This window comes from Myripristis murdjan, chromosome 22 (assembly GCF_902150065.1).
Source record: "Myripristis murdjan chromosome 22, fMyrMur1.1, whole genome shotgun sequence".
Lineage (NCBI taxonomy): Eukaryota > Metazoa > Chordata > Actinopteri > Holocentriformes > Holocentridae > Myripristis > Myripristis murdjan.
In genome coordinates, this window is record NC_044001.1 from 30,871,963 (window position 1) to 30,891,702 (window position 19,740).

Here is a 19,740-nt window from a genome sequence, read left to right on the forward strand (position 1 = left end):
TTGAAACCTGTCCACCAAATTTGGTTGCTCTGGAATTAATGGCCTCTGAGGGCCAGATTGTTTTAGGGTAGAGGAATAAGAAGCCAAGAGGGTTCATGGTCTTGAACCCCTACTAATACAATGGGGATAAAAGCTGTGTTGCTTTGGGTTTGGAGAGAATCCTTACCATAGTTATCCTTGGCATCCCATTCTTTGTTCCAGTGACCACCCCAGTCTCCACCCACTCCACTCAGTGCAGGCTCTTCTGGATCGTAGTTGTAGTCCTCAGCTTGCTCCTCCAGACTGGCTTGGCCAAGCCCGTTCTCTACCTGCTCGGGATACTCCCAAAACAGCGGCCAGAACAGCTTCTTGTGGTTGCTGGCCCACTCTGAGGAGGACACTGACCAGTCATTTCGCTGGCCCTCCTTGGCCAGGTCCATCTCCATCTCCGTCTCAGTCTGGGGGTCGTCCACTACCTCGATGGTCACCTGACAGGAGCACAGGCACAAAATATTTACACTGAGAAGTGGACGTTTATTCACATTCATAATGTAACTAATGTATTCATATATCTAGATAAGACAACCTGTAATCATTATTTCCTTTGGTGAATTGCTGGAAATATTTACAGCCATAACAGTGAACCACAGGGGAAAATGCCATGTTGCTTTTGTTTTCGCGTCACTATTTTCATTTTGTTAAAAAATTAGAGATCCTTAGGATCTCTTGGATGAACATAGTAAGAAAAAATACACAATGGATCTAAGTGTTATGTTATGTATAAGTGTTATGATGACTTTATCGTGAAAAATACAGACAGATGAATTGTTTATTGCATTAACATCTTTGCAATCTGAAATTAACTTTCAAGGCATTTTGATTTGTTGCCAAGTGAAGAGTATAAGCCTAATTCAAAAAGTAAACTCCTTTGCAAGAAGGTAATTTCACATACTACAACTATCCTGAACAGCTACCTCAGAAAGTAGCCAGAAGTTACATCATCTAGCACAACTGCCCCTGTAATCATTTGAAGCTGTTAACTGCTGTGAATTGCCCAACAAAATGCATTCACACATGAGTGTCAAAAAGCCACAGCCACAGAGTATCCTTGCTAAACAGAGCTGCTTCTGTAGAGCTGTTACTCCAACAGCTAATGATTATTATAGTGCATAATATTACAGGAGTAAGAATTTTGCAATATTATCAGTAGCCTGATACATCTTTATTATTTAAAAGGTAGGTCCGGAGATTCACTGCCTGGTTGACTGATAGCATTACCCTAAAATAGAAACTACTTGGATACAAAAGTACAGAAACATCATGAGAACAAATCACATCACGATCTAACATTTTCAGGCATCCAAGGCAAACTATTCTTAGAGGATGAATCTCAGTGAAAACCAGTATTGTTTCATTTGTTTTACAGGCTGAATATAACACTTACTCGCCATGTTATACTCTTAAAATAAACCAAAAACAAACAAGCCAAAAAAGTTAAACATGTCATCCCTCACGAAATGCATTATAATGATAGCACCTGTATTAGGCCAATTTGTGCAATTTGTTAGGAATTTTACGAAGTGAGAAAATCTGATAATTGCAGTGCCAATATCAGGCATTTACCATTGGTGTACTTTAAAAAAATAAATTAATTCATTAATTAAAACAAAAAAAAAAAAAAAAAAAAAAAACAGTGCTAAAATGTACTATTCCTCCAGGTTTGTTAAAATAAGACCAATGATGAATTTAATGACTTTTTAAAATTTCTTTTTAGATCATGCATACAATAAGTTTTTGATAAAGTGGACAACTAGTAATGAAAATGTCCAAAACAGCTCATTCTGGACTTTTTGTCTATATCTGTAAAAATAATATACTGATAAAAGGAATACCCTTAAATGCATGTATATGACAAGATACTTTCTGTAAACCTATACTTGTATACATGAATTTAACGACTTTTTTAAATTTCTTTTTAGCCTATTGTTTTTATAGTATGGATTAAAATCACATTTTGACTCTATATTCCTTACGTGTTGGTGATGTTATTTGTTGGTGTTGTGGTTTGTGGTTTGAGGCAAAAATCTGTGCTGATCTCGTGAACTTGTTGTGAAAAGATCATCTTTATGTATGGGGTCTCCACTAGGAAGCCAATTTCAGATTTCTTCTAGAGCAGAGTGATGAAACATCCCTGTTATCTGGGGACAGTCCTCTGATTTGATGCTTTGTCCCTGGTTGGAGTTTTTACTGGAGACATCCAGAACCCCAGACAGTATTGGTATTACTAAAAGGGATCTTGTGATTTGCAATTTTTTGTCTCAAGAGCATAAGAATTATATACTGCTTGTCAGTGAAGGTATATTGCTTTAACGGTTTGTGTCATGGGAAGTCTAGAGTTTTCATGTTAGTTCATAACTGGCAATACTACAATCTGCTACATTGTTGAGCTATGTGCTAATGGCAGATGGGGTGCATGCTTCCCTCTGTTTAACAAATTGCAGGTGTGTCAAAAGTAGAAAACAGATCCTTAATTTGTAATTTGTAGCTGAGAAGGTTAACCGGGCACTGCCCCACAGTTGACAGGACATTAGCTGGGTTAGCAGCTTTAGCCCTGAAACCCCAATGAATGCTCCTTTGAATCTGCAGTTCAGAGTGACCAAAAAGTTTAGGTCTATTTGGGTCTCTAGACACTGACAATAAATGATTTCAATGCAGTCTGAGCAGAGTATAGTCACTACATTACAGAATCTGACCAATTTCTGTCAGATTCTGGAATACGCAAGTCTGTGTTATGCATACTTCTAGTTCTCAAAATCCTGGTCAGTTTATTTTAGAGTGTGCTAGGCCTAAGTTAACAAAAAGCCAAAGTACTAAAAAGTCTGTGTAATTGTTTAAGTTGAACGAAGTGATGACATTAATGTCCGTGGTGGTAGCAGTAAGCAACAACACCCTGATCCCCATATAGCAAACAGCCTACATGTCCAATGAGACAATGGTATCTTGACTACATCATGATCCACTGGATTCCAAGGAAGCTTCCCTTGCTAGTGGTAGTGAGGGCTACTGCTTGTTTGTAGTCCTGCCACACTAGTCTCCCATGGAGGAAAGAAGAGGAGGGAAGAGAAGAAAATAAGAACAGCAAAGAGAAAAGTGAACAAGATGATGGCCATTCAGCAATGGAGCTCACCAACAGAGGCTTTACAATGCTATCACAAACCCTCTATCAACCAGTTCTGGTATCATCACTGAGCTCCAATAGAGAACTGGCTGTGTCTTAATGTTACATATATTAATTATATAAGAATCAGCATAAAAAAGAGAGAAGCCGGAAAAAGACAGTTGTGATGTGATGTAGAGTAGTGTGAAGTTGTGTGAAGTTCTCTGAAAGCACCTTTGTCAAATAGTTGGTGGTGGAGTTGATTTTTTTTTCTTCAAATAAAGAGGATGAGAAATCCACTAAATAAAGTGGTTCTTGATGGTTCCTCATGGAGCTACACTGCAAAAACTCAAAATCTTACCAAGATTATTTGTCTTATTTCAAGTCAAAAATGTCTTATTACTAGTCAAAATATCTCATTACACTTAGAATAAGACATGATCACCTCAGAAGTAACTTGTTTCTAGACAACTGTCTCTTGTTTCAAGTGAAAATTTGCTTGAAACAAGTGAAAATTTGCTTGTTTCATTGGCAAAATTTGTTTCTTGTTTCTAGCTAATTTTCACTTATTTCAAGTGAATTTTCACTTTTTCCACTGGCAAATTTTGCCAATGAAACAAGAAAATTTGCACTTGTTTCAAGCAAATTTTCACTTGAAACAAGAGACAATTGTCTAAAAACAAGTTACTTCTGAGCTGATCATGTCTTATTTTAAGTGTAATGAGATATTTTGACTAGAAATAAGACATTTTTGACTTGAAATAAGACAAATAATCTTGGTAAGATTTTGCGTTTTTGCAGTGTACACACTCTTTTCGAGAACCATTTAGAATCCATATTATTCTGTCGAGCAAACTTGGAGGTTTTATTGATACACACAAAACATTATTTCAATAAAATTATGGTTTATTGTGTAATTCTGTGTAATGGACATGTTTATTTTAAGATCAGATTAGAGTGTACAGGTACGCTCCCTTCATGAATCAGTGTCATTGTACACTGGAGGAAAAAGCATGGAGGGAGGTGGATGAACAAGATAGAAGAATGGAAAGATGAACTGATAACTAGTTCTTCCCACAAGTCTAGACAAAACCCAGGTTGCTTATGTTCCCAACTGCAACTGTTTACAAAGACGAACCACCTGAAGACAGAGATTACAACATGATGTTAAATAAAAGAGAACAGAGAGTGTGGGAGAAGGCATCTCCCTTCCTCTCTCCGTCCTCCTTCATGCCTCTTCTTTCTTGTGATCATAGTTTTTAACATAATCTTTTAATTCATCTTCATCATTCCTAACATCCTAAGACACCAACCACAGCAAACTATTTGGTACCAAACTAAACCAAGAGAAAAAAAAAAAATAAAAACAACAAAACAATATCACCAGAGCACATAATAATGCAAATTTCATCTTAAGCTCGCTTCAGGGTCCTGCAACAATTCTGAAGTGCAGTTAACTTACTTTTGCTGGTCTTTCAGTCTTTGGGCTCTAGTTTCCCGGCGCAGCGTGGGGTGGCGCAGTGAGGCGAACCCCGCGCAGAGCTAGTTTCGACCAGCGAAACGGCTGAGGCGGACAGTTTCCAAGTTTCGCAGGCGGAGGTTCGCCGAGATGGGAGTGGCGGCGCAGCGGGGGGAGGTGCCGACAGATTTGGCTTGGCGCAGTGACAGTTTCGTGCCAAAAGGCTTCACCGAGGTGCGCCAAAAGCTCGCCATCTGAAACCACGTCTACTTTCAGCGCAAGGCGGAGCGGAGCCGGCGCAGTGGAAGTTTGGCTGCCCGGCGCACATCACCAAAACCTCACAATCAGCACAAACGGTGCCAATCTCCTTTGATCTGACATCAGCTGTGACGGGACAGTTGATATGGAGATATATGTATGTGCTGATTGTGATCGTAGCATTGAATAGTGTTTTTTTCGGTATTTATTGCATCGTTCATGTGTCTGACATTCCGGAAGCCTGCCTGTGAGGTTTTGGTGACGTGTCCGCACTGCTCGCCAGTCTCCGCTCCGCGCCTGTCTCCTGAGCTCCGCTCCGCCTGTGGCAATAGACCTCCATATCAGCTGTGTAAACTTTCATTACGCCTTCACGCAGCGCATTTTAAAGGCAAGGACAGGGGCTCATTTGATTGGTTACATGTGAATCGGCTGTGTCAAACCCACTCCACGCCTTCTCTCCTCCCCTCCGCCGGTAGGAGGGACGGCGGAGTACTTGCGCCACCGAGAACGGCGTGCCAAACTTGGAAAATCCACCTGGCCACACCCAGTTGGCGAAGCGCATCTGCGCTACGCCCCCGGCTCGCCTGGTCTGCGAAACTAGAGCCCTTTGTGTCATTTTCTTGATCCCACTGGACTGATCTGATTTTTTTCTGCCTTGTTTCAACATATTTCTACTTATACTACTGACACAAGTGAACTGCATTAGAAACAAGTTGGATTATCTCATCCCACTGACAGACTTTGCACCTTTACTAAAGAAAAACAAAACTGAAAACAGGACGCCATGACCATGCACCAGGCATACAATCAGTTTTTGATAAAGTGGACAACTAGTAATGAAAATGTCCAAAACAGCTCATTCTGGACTTTTTGTCTGTATCTGTAAAAAATAATATACTGATAAAAGGAATACCCTTAAATGCATGTATATGACAACTTTCTGTAAACCTATACTTGAGGAAATGACATATTTGTACATTCTGAACAAATGCTGGAAGTACATTTGTTTGCTTTCTTCACATTCACATATCCAATTCATTTGTTTTACAGTACTGCTGTTTGGTGCACCTTAAAAATGCTGTAATCCATACTTCCTCTCATACTTTGCATGCATTTCATTTTTTAGTGTTAACAGTCTTTGTTGTGTATGTTGATATAACCCCTACTTGCAGTATTGTTAATTACCTCCACCAGTGGAGTTGGACAGGGCTTGTGTCTTCACCCCATTCCATTTGTATTTCTGTTTGTTCGCATTATATCTCAAAACAATATGAATGGATCTGCACGAAATTTGGAGAATGGTCATGGAGCAAGGAAGAGCTGATTCACTTTTTGCATATATTGGCCAAAGGGGGGCATAGTGGTATGAAAAAGTCCTGTAACTTGTGAACAGATTCACAAAATATGAAATTTTGTGGAAAGTTTGGTCATGGAGCTAATACACTTTTTACACCAATTGGCCAAAAAAGGATTGTGGCAGTGGGTTTGATTAACTTTTGGTGAAAATCCAACATGTGGAACAAGCATATCTTGACAGTTGAATAATGTTGGTAGGGGCATGGATGCTACTGAGTACTTTGTACTTATATTATGTTTGTTGTATCCTGTTCTTTGTTGTATCCTGCTACACTTTTGCTGGTCCAACTACCAATGAGGATCATCATTAAAGTTTCATGTGAGATTATCTTTTGCTGTAACTTGGAGTCATGTGTCTCAAGTCATGTATCTCAGCACCAACTGCACCAGGGCAAAATTTTTTTACATCTACTGTATTTCATATTAAGTTTACGTATGTTATGTTCTTTCTCAACTGAATTTAACATGGTACAAGGCACCCATCTGGCAAGCTCTGACCCATCACAATCAGAACCAGAGAATTTCAGCTGACATGACAAGGAGGAAAGCTTTATAAGGCTGCACAAGATATTCACTACAGGTGAAAAGGCTAATTACTTTGTCTGGGCTGTACCAAGCACAAGTGCTTTTTGATATCTGGATAAGTGGCCTTTCTGTGTAATTTCTCCCACAGTCAAAGCTCATTTCTGTCCAAATCCAGTCTACAAGTAATAACACTAACTTTCTTTGTAGTTTGGTTTTAAAAGCCACTTGGCAACCTACAGTCACATTGAAAAGGGATCTTGTTAAACTAATAGAGTTAATTTGGACCTTTTATATCTGGCTGTCATGCTTTTTTTTCCTTTTGTCTTTTTTGTTATAGTTCTGCTATTTCTCTAAACCCTGTGTAGATGTCTGAGACTCACGGACAACTTGAAGCTCCCCACTGTCAAAGGTTTTGCATGGGGTAATATAAGACGCCGCTCTGACTCAAACCAGCTGTATAGAGAGATCAGAGGTATGGAGGGAGAGAGATAGAGAGGAAAGAGGAGATGGAATACAGGAGAAGGATGGAATGGGACTCTGTGAAACCCTCACCTCTTGAGTATTTTCAGTTTGGAACAACTGCATGCAAGTCATGATAGGAATCCTTGATGCTAAGACAAGTGTCATCTAAATCTGTGTCATTCCTAAGAGATGTTGGCACTTTTAAGTCAGGTTGGTCGCAATCCCACTGTCCTACAGCTGAAGGTTACAATTTCCCACAAATATGTCCATAAGCAGTCAGGTATTCTGTCAAAGTGTCCATGAACAAGACACTGAACCCTTGCATAGTCACTGATTGGAAGCTTCTCTTGACAAGGTGCTTTGAATAAATGCTTCAAATGTCAAGGTCTTTTTCAAGCTATGTAAAGTTACATGCATCTTACATTGGACTTATGCAGCTTTGCACTGCTTCTGTTCAGATGTAAACTATTTGATGTGTGTACTGTGGATTTTGGACATGCCTGCACTTGCAAATTGGTTGAAAATCCTTTGGAGATACTTTGGAGAATCGGATCAGTGAGTGACAGAGGTTCATCACTGACGCTCAGTGGTCACTCAACACTACATCACACATTGCTCTAACTGGTTGCAAGCCTGTCTAATTCCATTCAGAGGCATAGACCTACTGGTACGCGATTTTTGCTAATACCCTTAATTTGCATTTTCAAACCAGAGACATTGGTCAGCTTGCTCCTTGGAACAAAATACAATTTGCTAAATTTTGAATGATTTTATTTCCTGTAATTTATCACTGAAACTTTTTCAAAGTTTTATATCAAAAGTTGAGTCACAATCACATGAAAATTTCCGCAAACACTTTTATCTCTGCCAACAAATATATATTTCATGTTGCATTTCTTGTTGCCTTTTCAGACTGATATCAATTTGATTTCACACACTTGGGGCCCTATCTTGTGCCAGACTCCCTAAACCCGCTATTTGCGGATTTAGGGTTGCGCAAGAGGTGTTCCCCCGTAAAAGTTGCTATCTTGTGCACCTCCCGCTATCCGCAAAACACCTGCGCTACCCGCTATATTATGCATAGGTGTGTTTTGGGCATTACGCCAGTTAAACCAATCAGTGTGCCAGGTGCCATTGCCTTTAAGGGCAGGATGCGCTATCCTAAATCCTAAATCCTAAACCCGCGATGGAGAGAGGGAGGTAGATTTTCTCAGGGGTTCAAATAAGGCTAAAGCAAGTTGGCTTTATATACATATTATATATTATATTATAGGCGAGTTAATTCGGGAGGTGGAGCCACATGTGTCCAAGTGGACGTGTCACAAGGTTGTACTGATTGAGTAAAATCCCCGGGCCACACCACACACACACAAGAGGCAGAGGTGGAACTATGTGTAAACTAATTTATTGACAAGGTAGATTGGGCAAATAAAATATTAAAAATAAAAATATAGCACAGCTGCTGGCTTATGATAAAACAATAAAACGTGCTGGCGTAAGTGTCCAATTAAAACAGTCTTTCCTCTAAACAGTCTATATGAGTAATATACTCAGTCCATTCCGGCGGCGTCCTGGTATCAGTCCGACCGTGTGTGTGGTGAGGCTCCGTCGGGGCGCGCATTGAAGCCGCCTGGGCGCGCTCTCCTAACAGCCCAAACTTTAGGGATAGCGGATAGCGGGTGGTCCTGACCACCCGCTATCCGCTTTCCCTAAAGTGTGTGCGCAAGATAGCAACTTTAGGGATAGCGCATGAAACACGCCCACGGACACACCTCCAGGCGCAAATGACGGAGTCGGCATAACGGATAGTGGGTAGCGGGTGGCGCAAGATACCGTTTAGGGATAGCAGAAGTTCCTAAATCCGCAACTTGTGGGTAGCGGGTAGTGGCAGCGGATAGCGGGTGGCACAAGATAGGGCCCTTGGTGTCCTGATGGAATACCATGGAAAGGATGCCAGCTGGAGTAACATGTTATCAGGAATATTATATTTAATTATATTCCAGCATCACAATCATAGGAAGGGCTAGATTACAAAGATTACAAGGACTAGAGGCTGGAGTTTCTGTCAATTTCCAGCATTTAATGGCATTGAGCACATGCCCATTTCTTTGTTGTTTTTTTTTAATCTTACAACAGACACAAATTTAAATATATCTTGGTTGAAAAAGTAAACAGCCTACTAATGCAAATAAGCAGCATCTCTGAATCGCTACCTGGATGTTGGGGTTCTGTGAGCCCATGTCTGCATTTGCCAGGTCTGGAAAATTCCTCAGGTCCAAGATGAAAGGTTCAGGATCCTCCTCTGGTTCAGGTAGGGGGAGGACACCCTGGTGGTGGTGCTGGGACCAGCGGTGTCTGGACCTAGTTAAAGATGAGGTGGAAGGCAGGGTCTGGAGATGGTTCTGCTGCTGAAACTCCTCTAGAATCTGATGGACATCTTCATGACCACGCTCAGCTATCACCTGCAGAGCAGAAAATAGCAAAGAATATGGTGGAATGGTGGCTAAACTGTCATATGTTTTTTTAAAGCAGGAGGAATCCAAGTCAACAACTTTATTTTTGCTGTGCCAATGTTTGCTTATCTTTGTCCCTGATGTCTGGGTTTCCTTCCAGCATGTGAACACACCAGAAGACTTGTAGCCTTTTAAAAACAGTGTGCATTGAACTAAATCAGCAGACAATGATACGGTGATCAATTACCTTCATCAAGCATGTTTCAGGTCTCAGCAAGTTGATTTCTGTACCATGCTTAAATGAAGGAAATGGGCAGCTATCACAAAAAGGAAGGGAAAACACAATCAAGCAAACACCAGACAGAATAATTTGCTTTGGAAAATACTAGATGGTAATGTAAAGTACATGCAAATTGTAGTAAATGGGCTAAAACATGCAAAAAATAGTCAGGAGAAAGGAGGAGAGGGAAAAAGGCAGGAGGAGGGATGATGGATGTGGATCTGATCAAAGCCTTCTCTCTGCTAATCCCATGTGTTTTGCGTTGGCTCGCATCTATAACTGCATGTTACACACCCACAAGGCAGATGCCCTTTTTTCTCTCCAGATTATTTTCCAACAGTCGGCTGAATTACAGCATGAACCAGCTTCCAGAAATGCAATAGTCACTGATTGTTTTTTTTTACTTTTGTCCTCTCAATGAATCATGAAGTGAATCACACTGTATGTGATGTGTATCTGTGCTAAGAGAAGAAAAACATAACAATTATAGCTAAATGAGTAAGCCTGGATTCAACAGCCACTTGTTAAAATGAATGTTATTCCGGGCTCTCACAGAAGAGAAGAGAAGAGAAGAGAAGAGAAGAGAAGAGAAGAGAAGAGAAGAGAAGAGATTATCACCTTTCTGATGACCCTGGTCATGCAAAGAATGCTACAATATGACTTCAATATTGCATTAATGGGAAAGTGGGGAAAGCTGGATGGGACAGTCATGACTCAGTGAAAAGGACACATTTGACCACACTAAATGCAGAAGTCATTTTCTCATCCCCCTGCCGGTGTATTAATAACTCTGCCGTTCACTTTGTTCTCAGCCAGGCCCTTAAACACTTTGCCATGGCTTATGTGATGTGGAAGCCAACAACTGCTCATCAAGCTGGATATTAACATGTGTGCCAGCACATATAAGTATGTGTATGCAAGTGTGTGAGAGGGAGAGGGAGACAGAAAGGGAGAGAGTGCATATTTTTGACAGCAGGATGGTTTCCCTCTCCCTGACCTCACTCACAGTATAGCGTCCTGACCAGAGCCAAGAGCTCCCAGGGAAAACTGACAGTAACACTTTGTATGGAAACATTTATTTAATCATTCACACAGACACTGGAAAGCTAATTTAGGCATTCAGGGTCTCAGAAAGAAATCCATGAGAAAACAGCAACAGCCTCTCAAGAGGAAAGCTGGAGCTGCCATACAAAAATAAATCTTACTGTTATTCATGCACATTATGCAGCCTTGTGTGTGTGTGTGTGTGTGTGTGTGTGTGTGTGTGTGTGTGTGTGAAAGAGAGAGAGAGAGAGAGAGAGAGAGAGAGAGAAAGAGAGAGAGAGAGTGTGTGTGTGTGTGTGTGTGTGTGTGTGTGTGTGTGTGTGTTTGTGTATACTGTAGTATCTGTATGATTGCACATAAGCATAATTGCAAAAGTGTGCACTATTAAATTTAGCACACAATTGTAGCTCAAGCTGAATGCTTGCCTGTGTTTTGTCTTTAAAGGAATATACCAATGATTTTGAATGTTTGGTCAATTTACTATATTTTAGCCACACTCTATTTTATTTTTCTGACATTTCTGCTTTATTTGTTAGTTATATTTGAAGTGTAGAGGGGAAAGGAGGGAATTACATGCAGCAGGGCAGCTGGGCTTGGATTTGAACCTGGGACACTGCAGCAGGGACTCAGTCTTTGCAAGGTGGCATGCACTTTACCAGGTGAGCTACTGGGAGTTCCCCACATTTTACATTGCCAAACCATTTTGCAAATCATGTGGGGGGACTAAAGATTTCACAACATATGATCAAAATCCCTCAGTTTTCAAATATGAATTCTGGTTGCTTACACACCATCACCACATAAGGCATGAATTCTGATACACAGATTATAGTATATTGTTTCGACTCCACCTCAACTGGGGTGCAGGACATTTGAGAATCCTCCAGCCCACAGAGCCTGTTCCACAATAAAGCTCACAACTTAAACTTGAACTGGCTCAAGAATTTGACGCCCTCCACACAATGCAGCATCAACTTCAGCATGTCCCTTCAGAGTGAGGGGAAGGGATGACTGTCCATCGCAAGGCTATATAGTTAAACCATAACCAGCGCCTCTTCCATCACATAAGTTTTTAATGAATTCTCCCTCTCTGAACAACATTCAATAACTGCATTCACATTCCAGAGGCGGAGTTTGGATAAGTAAAGCAGCTGTTTGTGTGTAAAATGCCAAGTTCATATTGCAACCCCGAACCATGTTAGGCTCTGAAGCTTGCTGTGGCAACACTGACGTGACCGCATGCTTTAATAAAAATACAGAGCCCAGACAGAGGGGAAGAGAGCAAATGGAGCTGGGAGGGCAGAGCTGGAAAGCAGAGACCAGACAAATGAAGATCAATGGAGAGATGCCATAGTTGGGGTGACTTCATGTTTAAGATTGAAATTCATGATTGTTTAATATCAACAGCATATAAGAACTAATAGAGTGATTCAGATGTGAAATTTAGCCATTTGCAGATGATAGCCAATGGTAATACACCAATGAATCTATTGTTTGAAGGCTTCAATATGTAACTTTTTGCCTTGAGACAAAACATAATGTTTGTTGCATTTTTTCAACATTTAACCTCCTTTTCTTTCTGTTTTCCAGTGATGCTGTTGTGATTTCTTGCTATCTGCACACCTGGCTCATACTTCCTCAAGCCAGAAATGTAACCAGGTGGGTGTGGTGCAGGCATGGTTTGCACCAGCTGAAAACTGAATCATCACCATCTGCAGCCATAATGATGCACGCCCCTCCTGCAAAGATTGACTGAGCAAAGAGGCGTAAAGGATGTGGGCACAGAGGTGAGAACAAGGTGGAGGACTTCTACTAAAGAGTTGTTTACTTTGGACTACAACCAAAGATTTGTAGACACAGCTCTAGGGGGCCATATGTTGCCCACCAGCTTGCTGATGGCCACATCCATATGACACACCAACAGCAAATGGAATGCATCCCGAAATGTCCCAAACAGCCCTGCGATGGACTGGCGACCTGTCCAGGGCGTTTCACTGCCTTCGCCCTATGAGCGCTGGGATAGGCTCCAGCACCCCCCCGCGACCCTAGTGAGGATAAGCGGTTTAGAAGATGAATGAATGAATGAATGTCCCAAACAGCATTTAAAAGTGAGTCATGAAAACAATGTCAGAGTCAGATGCACATGATTGCATACAGAAACTTCTCAAATGCCATGTAAACACAACCACCAGTTTCCAGAATATGGCTAAGGGACTGAGAGAAATTAAGTTAAGGCAGCTACTGGAGAACCCAATTACTGTGCGATGTAAACCTTTACTCAGATTTCTAAACAGCTTTTTACATAAACACATGTGCAGGAAAAGAAAGCAGATAAGGAAACTGACAAGATGAATTCTAAATTCACTGAAGAACCATGTGCAATGCATATGCAAAAGTCCAATTTGCAAGCAGTTGATACAACAGTCTGTCCATTAACCTTTGTGGACACAGAAGTACAACATTCATGGATGCACAGATGTTATGTGATGTTCACACACATATGGGGCTCTAGTTTCCCGGCGCAGCGCAGGGTGGCGCAGTGAGGCGAAGCCCATGCAGAGCTAGTTTCGACCAGTGCAACCTGGGGGGCGCACAGTTTGCTAGTTTCGCAGACCGAGGTGCGCTGAGATGGGAGTGGCGGCTCAGAGGGGGGAGGTGTCAACAGATTCAGCTTGGCACAGTGACAGTTTCGTGCCAAAAGGCTTCGCCGAGGTGTGCTCAAAGCTCGCCATCTGAAACCAGGTCTACTTTCAGCGCAAGGCGGAGCGCAGCCAGCGCAGTGGACGTTTGGCTGACAGGCGCGCAGTGTGCACACGTCACCACAACCTCACAATCAGCACAAACAGTGCCAGTCTCCTTTGATCTGACATCAGTTGTGACGGGACAGTCGATATGGAGATACATTTATGTGATGAATAGTGGTTTTTGTCAGTATTTATTGCATTGTTAGGCCTAATGTGCCTGACATTCTGGACACCTGCCTGTGAGGTTTTGGTGACGTGTGCAAACTGCGCACCGGTCAGCCAAACGTCCACTACACCGGCTCCACTCCGCCTGCAGCAGTAGACCTCCATGTCAATTATGTAAATTTCATTACACATTTTAAAGGCGAGGACAGGGGCTCATTTGATTGGTTAAATGTGAATCGGCTGTGTCAAACCCACTCCACGCCTTCTCTCCTCCCTTCCGCCGGTAGGAGGGACGGCGGAGTACTTGCGACACCGAGAACGGCGTGCCAAACTTGCAAAATCCACCTGGCCACACCCAGTTGGCGAAGCGCATCTGTGCTGCGCCCCCACCTCGCCTGGTCTGCGAAACTAGAGCCCATGAACTCATTAGCTCAATAGCTAATGTTAGCCACCAAAACTACTTGGTTGAAGGCAGAACGAGTAGCATAAACAATGAGCACGTTTACATGCACACCTTATTCCTGTATTAACCGGAATATTCGCAATATTCCGGTTGCGCACGTGTCATGTAAACACGCACCGAACCCAATTAAGGTCATATTCCGGTTGGAGAGAATTCCGAATAAGCCCCCTGGAATATTCCTGTTCCAACCGGAATATTGGGGCATGTAACCACCTTAGTCGGAAAACTCCCCGAACCGGAATATTGAGTCACGACTGCGCATGCTCGACTCACAAGGAATTCTGTGGCGTCTTTGTTGCTATGGTTACCTGCAAGCGGGGAAAACGGCAGGGTGAACAGCAGCAAGAGCCAGGAGACTGCAGTCCACCTTCAGCTAATGAAAGACTTAAATATCATGGAAGATATCAATGGGGGAAAACATTCAGACAGAAGAAGAAAAAGAAGAAGACTTGTTTGTTTGTTTTTCCGGCAGACCAGACGCCTATACGCGTGCTGCTGCCCCCCGTGGCTGAGTGTCGCATTACGTCAGAGAGTGGAATACGCCGAAACACGAGGTCATGCCAAGTAACATGTAAACGGAATATTCCAGTTAGCTTAGCCGGAATATTGAGCCGAACCGGAATATGGTGTGCATGTAAACGTACTCAATGTATAATCCCTCTGAGTCATCACTTCTGAGCCACTAGCAGTGTGTGTTGGTGTGTGTATCTGCAGAGACCCTGCCCTCTGCCTGGATTTTCTTGTTTTGCTGAGCTTGGAACAGACCTTTGGGCAGTGGGTGTGTAGCTCCCAACCAATCACAGCACACAGTAAGAGATCAATAGCACAACATCCAGTAGGAAGCTATGAAAACCATGGATTGCTGAAAATGGAAAAATTGAGAGGCAAGCAGACAAAGCTCATTCCATAGCAAAAAAATGAATTTGGGGTTGCCTTTCACCCACTGGCGAGCACTGAGGGAGAGGATGAGGATGAAGAGCAATGCAGTGTTGGCCTGTTTTCTGTTGGACAGGTAGGTGCCAGCTGGCAGTTAGCTTAACCAAGAAGGAGGGGCCAACTTTGAATGTTCTGTTTATGAACCACAATGACAAATCCTACTCATTCTGCCTTTAAGTTTAGGAAAAAGATTAGGGTTAGGGTTTGGAAAAGGTTAGGTAAAGGGTTAGTGTTAGGCAGAGGGTTATGGTTGCGTTAAAAAGTTCTGGTTAATGTTACTAATGTTTTTTGGTATTTCTGTTTTATTTGACAGTCACAGTAGAGATAGACAGGAAAGGCAGGGGAGAGAGAGGGGATGACATGCAGCAAAGGACCTGAGGTCGGATTCGAACCCCAGTTGCTGCGATCGGGACTGAGCTCTGGTACATGGTATGCGCTCTTTGCTGGTAAGTCACCGGGGCGCCCCCGTTTACAAAACATTTTTGGCAGAGGGGGAAATCAAAATCGGGATGGCCACGGGATAGTCTGCTTGTTTGACCCATCCCACCTTCCTCCTAACTCAGATTTTCTGGCTCTTAATACTGCATGACATCATTGCACCTTTGATTGGCATATCACCTGCACATAAAATTTGTGTATGTATTCCATGTAATTTCAAAATATTAAAGCTGTGCTATTTGTACAGAGATTGAAGAGACTGGGCTGGGCCGATTCAGCATGTTGAATTGGCTGCAGAAGCTGTCAATGAAAGACAGCATTCTGATTGGCTGCTCAGGCTAAATGAATCAGGGTAAAAGAGAAAAAAAAAAGAGCAAAACAAAAACAAAACTGAAATCCAGCTGTGCTGATACTGTGCTCACTAGCTTGCAAGCCACCTAACCAAAAGGAGCTAGTTGTAGTAAACTAACCTTCTTTCACAGAGACATGAGACAACACAAAATGATCTGACAATCAGCCTTGGATAGCATTAGTCAGCTTGGTGGCAGGCAGGCTGGACTGTGAAGCTCTATCTGAGCAAATTCAAGAGGAGATTGTGCCATCATTTTGAAGCAGTATGTAGGTTACAGCTACATATGAGCACTTACAGGTATCCTGTGAGATGTGATCCTCAGTAAATATATGACAGAAACACATAAGGACAGCTTTAGGCATGTATGTATGCAAGGAACACATCTGGTAGATGAAAAAATACAGAAGGAGAATTACGTGCTTCCTGTCACATATCACTGGTTATCAGAAGCAAATCTACAAGCTGCAGACTCAGGCTTCCTTTACCTCTGAGCAGGAAGAACTTTGAAACAATATTTAACATTATCTGAGAAGATAAAATTATGGCCTACACAATGCTGAATATTGAAGCTGGAGAAACAGAGAGAGAGAGAGAGAGAGAGAGAGAGAGAGATTTGGACTTTGGTGCTTGTCGTCCCTAAAACCACCAACCCACCTAGAAAGTTTCTTTAGCTGATAATCTACTGATGACTGTAAAACACCCCAATGATGCCAGACATTAAGTTTCTGTCTTTCCTGGAACAAATGTATTAAGGTTGATGGAACTGACCGAAAATGGCAAAATTAAATCATTTACTCAGCCAGAGGGAGGATGGTTGGCTATTTTAGTATCACAGCTTCAACACATCAAAATCCTCAATGTTAATCCAACTCTATGAGGGTAAAAATCAAGTCCACACCTATCGGTTACTTCTGATTGTTGTGAACAGCTGCATCAAAGCCATATCATCTCTATGAGCTAAATCTGTGGAGTGCAGTTTTAAGACACTGAGCATCAAGCATAACATATTTTCCATCTTTTAAAATATTTGACCCAAATGAGTTTTTATTTCTTTCTAAAATAACACCATATATAAGTATAAACATTTGTCAAGTTTGATTAAAAAAACACAGAACTTTAAAATTCCAAGACCACAACTTGTGAATTGCATATACCTGTCACTGAAAAAAACAACCTGCCCATTTGTGGGGCATCAAAGCCATAATTGGAGTTTATCTAAGGGGATTTCAAACTTTTACATGCTCTATACCCCCATGATGAATTCCATTAAGCCCCCATTTGAAGTGATTTTGCTCAAGGGACCCTGATATGAAAAGATATTTCCATACTTGAAGAATGACAAATTCAAAGTTTGTTTGTTAGATAATCAAAAGGAATGCACATCCAAAAGTCATGCACAGATTAAAATAATTGAGGACAGGACATAAAATTTTCAAAAGGTATGTCCAGTGTGGTGACATTAAATCAATGGTAAAGTAATAATAATTTTTCTTACTGTTGCAATTTCTAATGGTTTAAAGGCACCATATGAAGTTCTGAGCAATAAAAAAAAAAAAAAAAATCAAATAGTATATAAATAATTATTAAGTTGTTTGTATATATATATATATATATATATATATATATATATATATATATATAACTCCTATAGCTCTCCCTGCCCTCTGAGAATAGTTTGTAAACACTTTCTTTCTAAACTTTCTAAACTACTCTCAGGGGGAAAGTGGTCCCCAGGACACTGAAATACTGCCAGTTCATAGTTGTTTAATAGCAGGGCCTGCCATTTTGTTTACATCCATATTCACTTTTAAATCTCTGAGGCTTCTATTTGATGATTTTTCTTTTGATTTATTATCAAATGAGATGGACTAATTCAAAGACGTGTCACGTGAGGTAGCAGGCTTTGCTTGTGTAAACCACTATCTGCCAAAACTACATAGTGCACCTTTGAAATTAATCTTATCCTCATTTTGCTGACGACCCCCAGGGAACCCCTTAAGGACCCCTGGTAGACCCCACTTTGAAAACCAGCGGACTATCTGATCATATTCTAAGTACTGCATCATACCGGCTACAATTTAGGCAGCAGGTCTCAATGTGTATCCCCAGCATTTAAAGTAGGCTACTTTACCTCGATAACCGAAGATGACGTGTTCTTATGTTTTTCCGTAACACTGTTCAGACTTGTGGGAAATCCGCTGACAGATACAGACATCAGAGTCAGGACGACCAGCCAGAGATGAGACGCTTCCCTCTGCATCTTTACAAAACTTCTGTTATGGGTTAGATGTCCTAAGTAGTGGGATGCTGAGGCGCGGCTCGGAAATCCCTACGCCCGACAAGCCTCGTTTCTGAGGGCTGAGGGTTCAAAGCATTTCAGCGTTTAGGTCGAGCAAAGAGGGGAAGCTCATACAAAGCGGCTACTCGTGCGTGCTCTCCGTGCGCTTATACATACTCCGTTCCTCCAACTCTTCTCTCGTATAAGAACCTCTGCCGTTTACTCTCAGTACAATCTAGTGATATTTGCACACGTTTAAAAATCAGACCCAGAGGGATCTTCTTCATTCCTCACGTGTCCAGAGGTTAACTTTGCCGTTGATGTGAGCTGAGGAGAAACAATCTCCGGTGCTTTTCTGCAGCCTCCGAGGCTTTGGCACTGGCAAAGCAAAGCTGCGGTAGCCAATAAGCAACTCCAAAGTAATGAATCAATAAAGTCCGATCTCTGCTCTTGGCTGAAATGACATCGCTGTCTGTCATTACCAGGTCGTCTGATTGCATTCCAGTTCGTAGTACTGGCTTGAAGGGAGCGACCCCCTATCCCCTATCACCACCTCCACCACCCACCGACCCACATAGCCCCCCGTATGACGCAACGGAGGGAGGTTTATTATGGAGGTTATTCAGGCAAAACTGACAAAGAACAGACGGGACGCACAGCAGCTTGGAGAGATACCCGCTTCAGGGTTCAGAACAAATAGAACAAACTGCGGTGTATTTGATGGTGGTTTTATTTTTAAGGAGAGAAAAATTGCACAAATTCTGACCCAGTTTAGTTTAAATTTGTTTTTATTATTATGATTACGGAAACAATATAAACGGAGCATTTTCTGATATGTATTCAACAAGCATGCCAATCATATGTAGCTACTTTTGGTAAAATATTTCAGTAATGTGTTGAACACAGTGCGCACACTCCAGAGTGCCTGTTGACAGAACTGTCAAAGGTGAGCTGAGAGGATTATGTAAGATGTAATGATGTTGAGTTCTTGGTTGAGCATGTACACTTTATAAGCCATGAACTTTTGTGCACAACTCATGTTGTCCCTAGCTTAATTATTTTTCATTTAGCCACAACGCATTCTAAAAGTAAGTGTGATATTTTTGTGTTTCTTTCTTTCTTTTTTTTTTTTTTTTTTTTTTTTTTCAACTTCAGTTTTAAGATGAGTGCCCAAACTGGACAGTGACCAGAATTCAGCATGAAGACTACATCAGTATGAAAACATGGCTGGATTTGCCTCGGTAGTATTTCTTACTCTTTAGCATATTAAGCCCTCTAGATTAAATACAGTCCTAGGCTGTACATATAGGCTAGTAAAGAAAATATCTACCAGTTTGACTAACAATATTAGAAGTGGAGATCATTTGAGTCAAATCAGGGATGGGGTGGGG

At 41.7% G+C, this 19,740-nt stretch overlaps 1 protein-coding gene across 1 annotated transcript in view; it reads right to left on the reverse strand.

Annotated features, from left to right (window-relative positions):
- Positions 1–18,835, reverse strand: part of ism2a (isthmin 2a) — a 34,773-nt gene extending 15,938 nt beyond the window's left edge. The window contains exons 1-3 of the mRNA XM_030081796.1: positions 18,203–18,835; positions 9,410–9,658; positions 167–467 (exon numbers count right to left, since the gene is read on the reverse strand). Coding sequence (XP_029937656.1) covers positions 167–467; positions 9,410–9,658; positions 18,203–18,331 — 679 coding nt within the window. The 5' untranslated portion in view covers positions 18,332–18,835. The remainder of the gene's footprint in view (positions 1–166; positions 468–9,409; positions 9,659–18,202) is intronic.
- Positions 18,836–19,740: the final 905 nt, after the last annotated feature.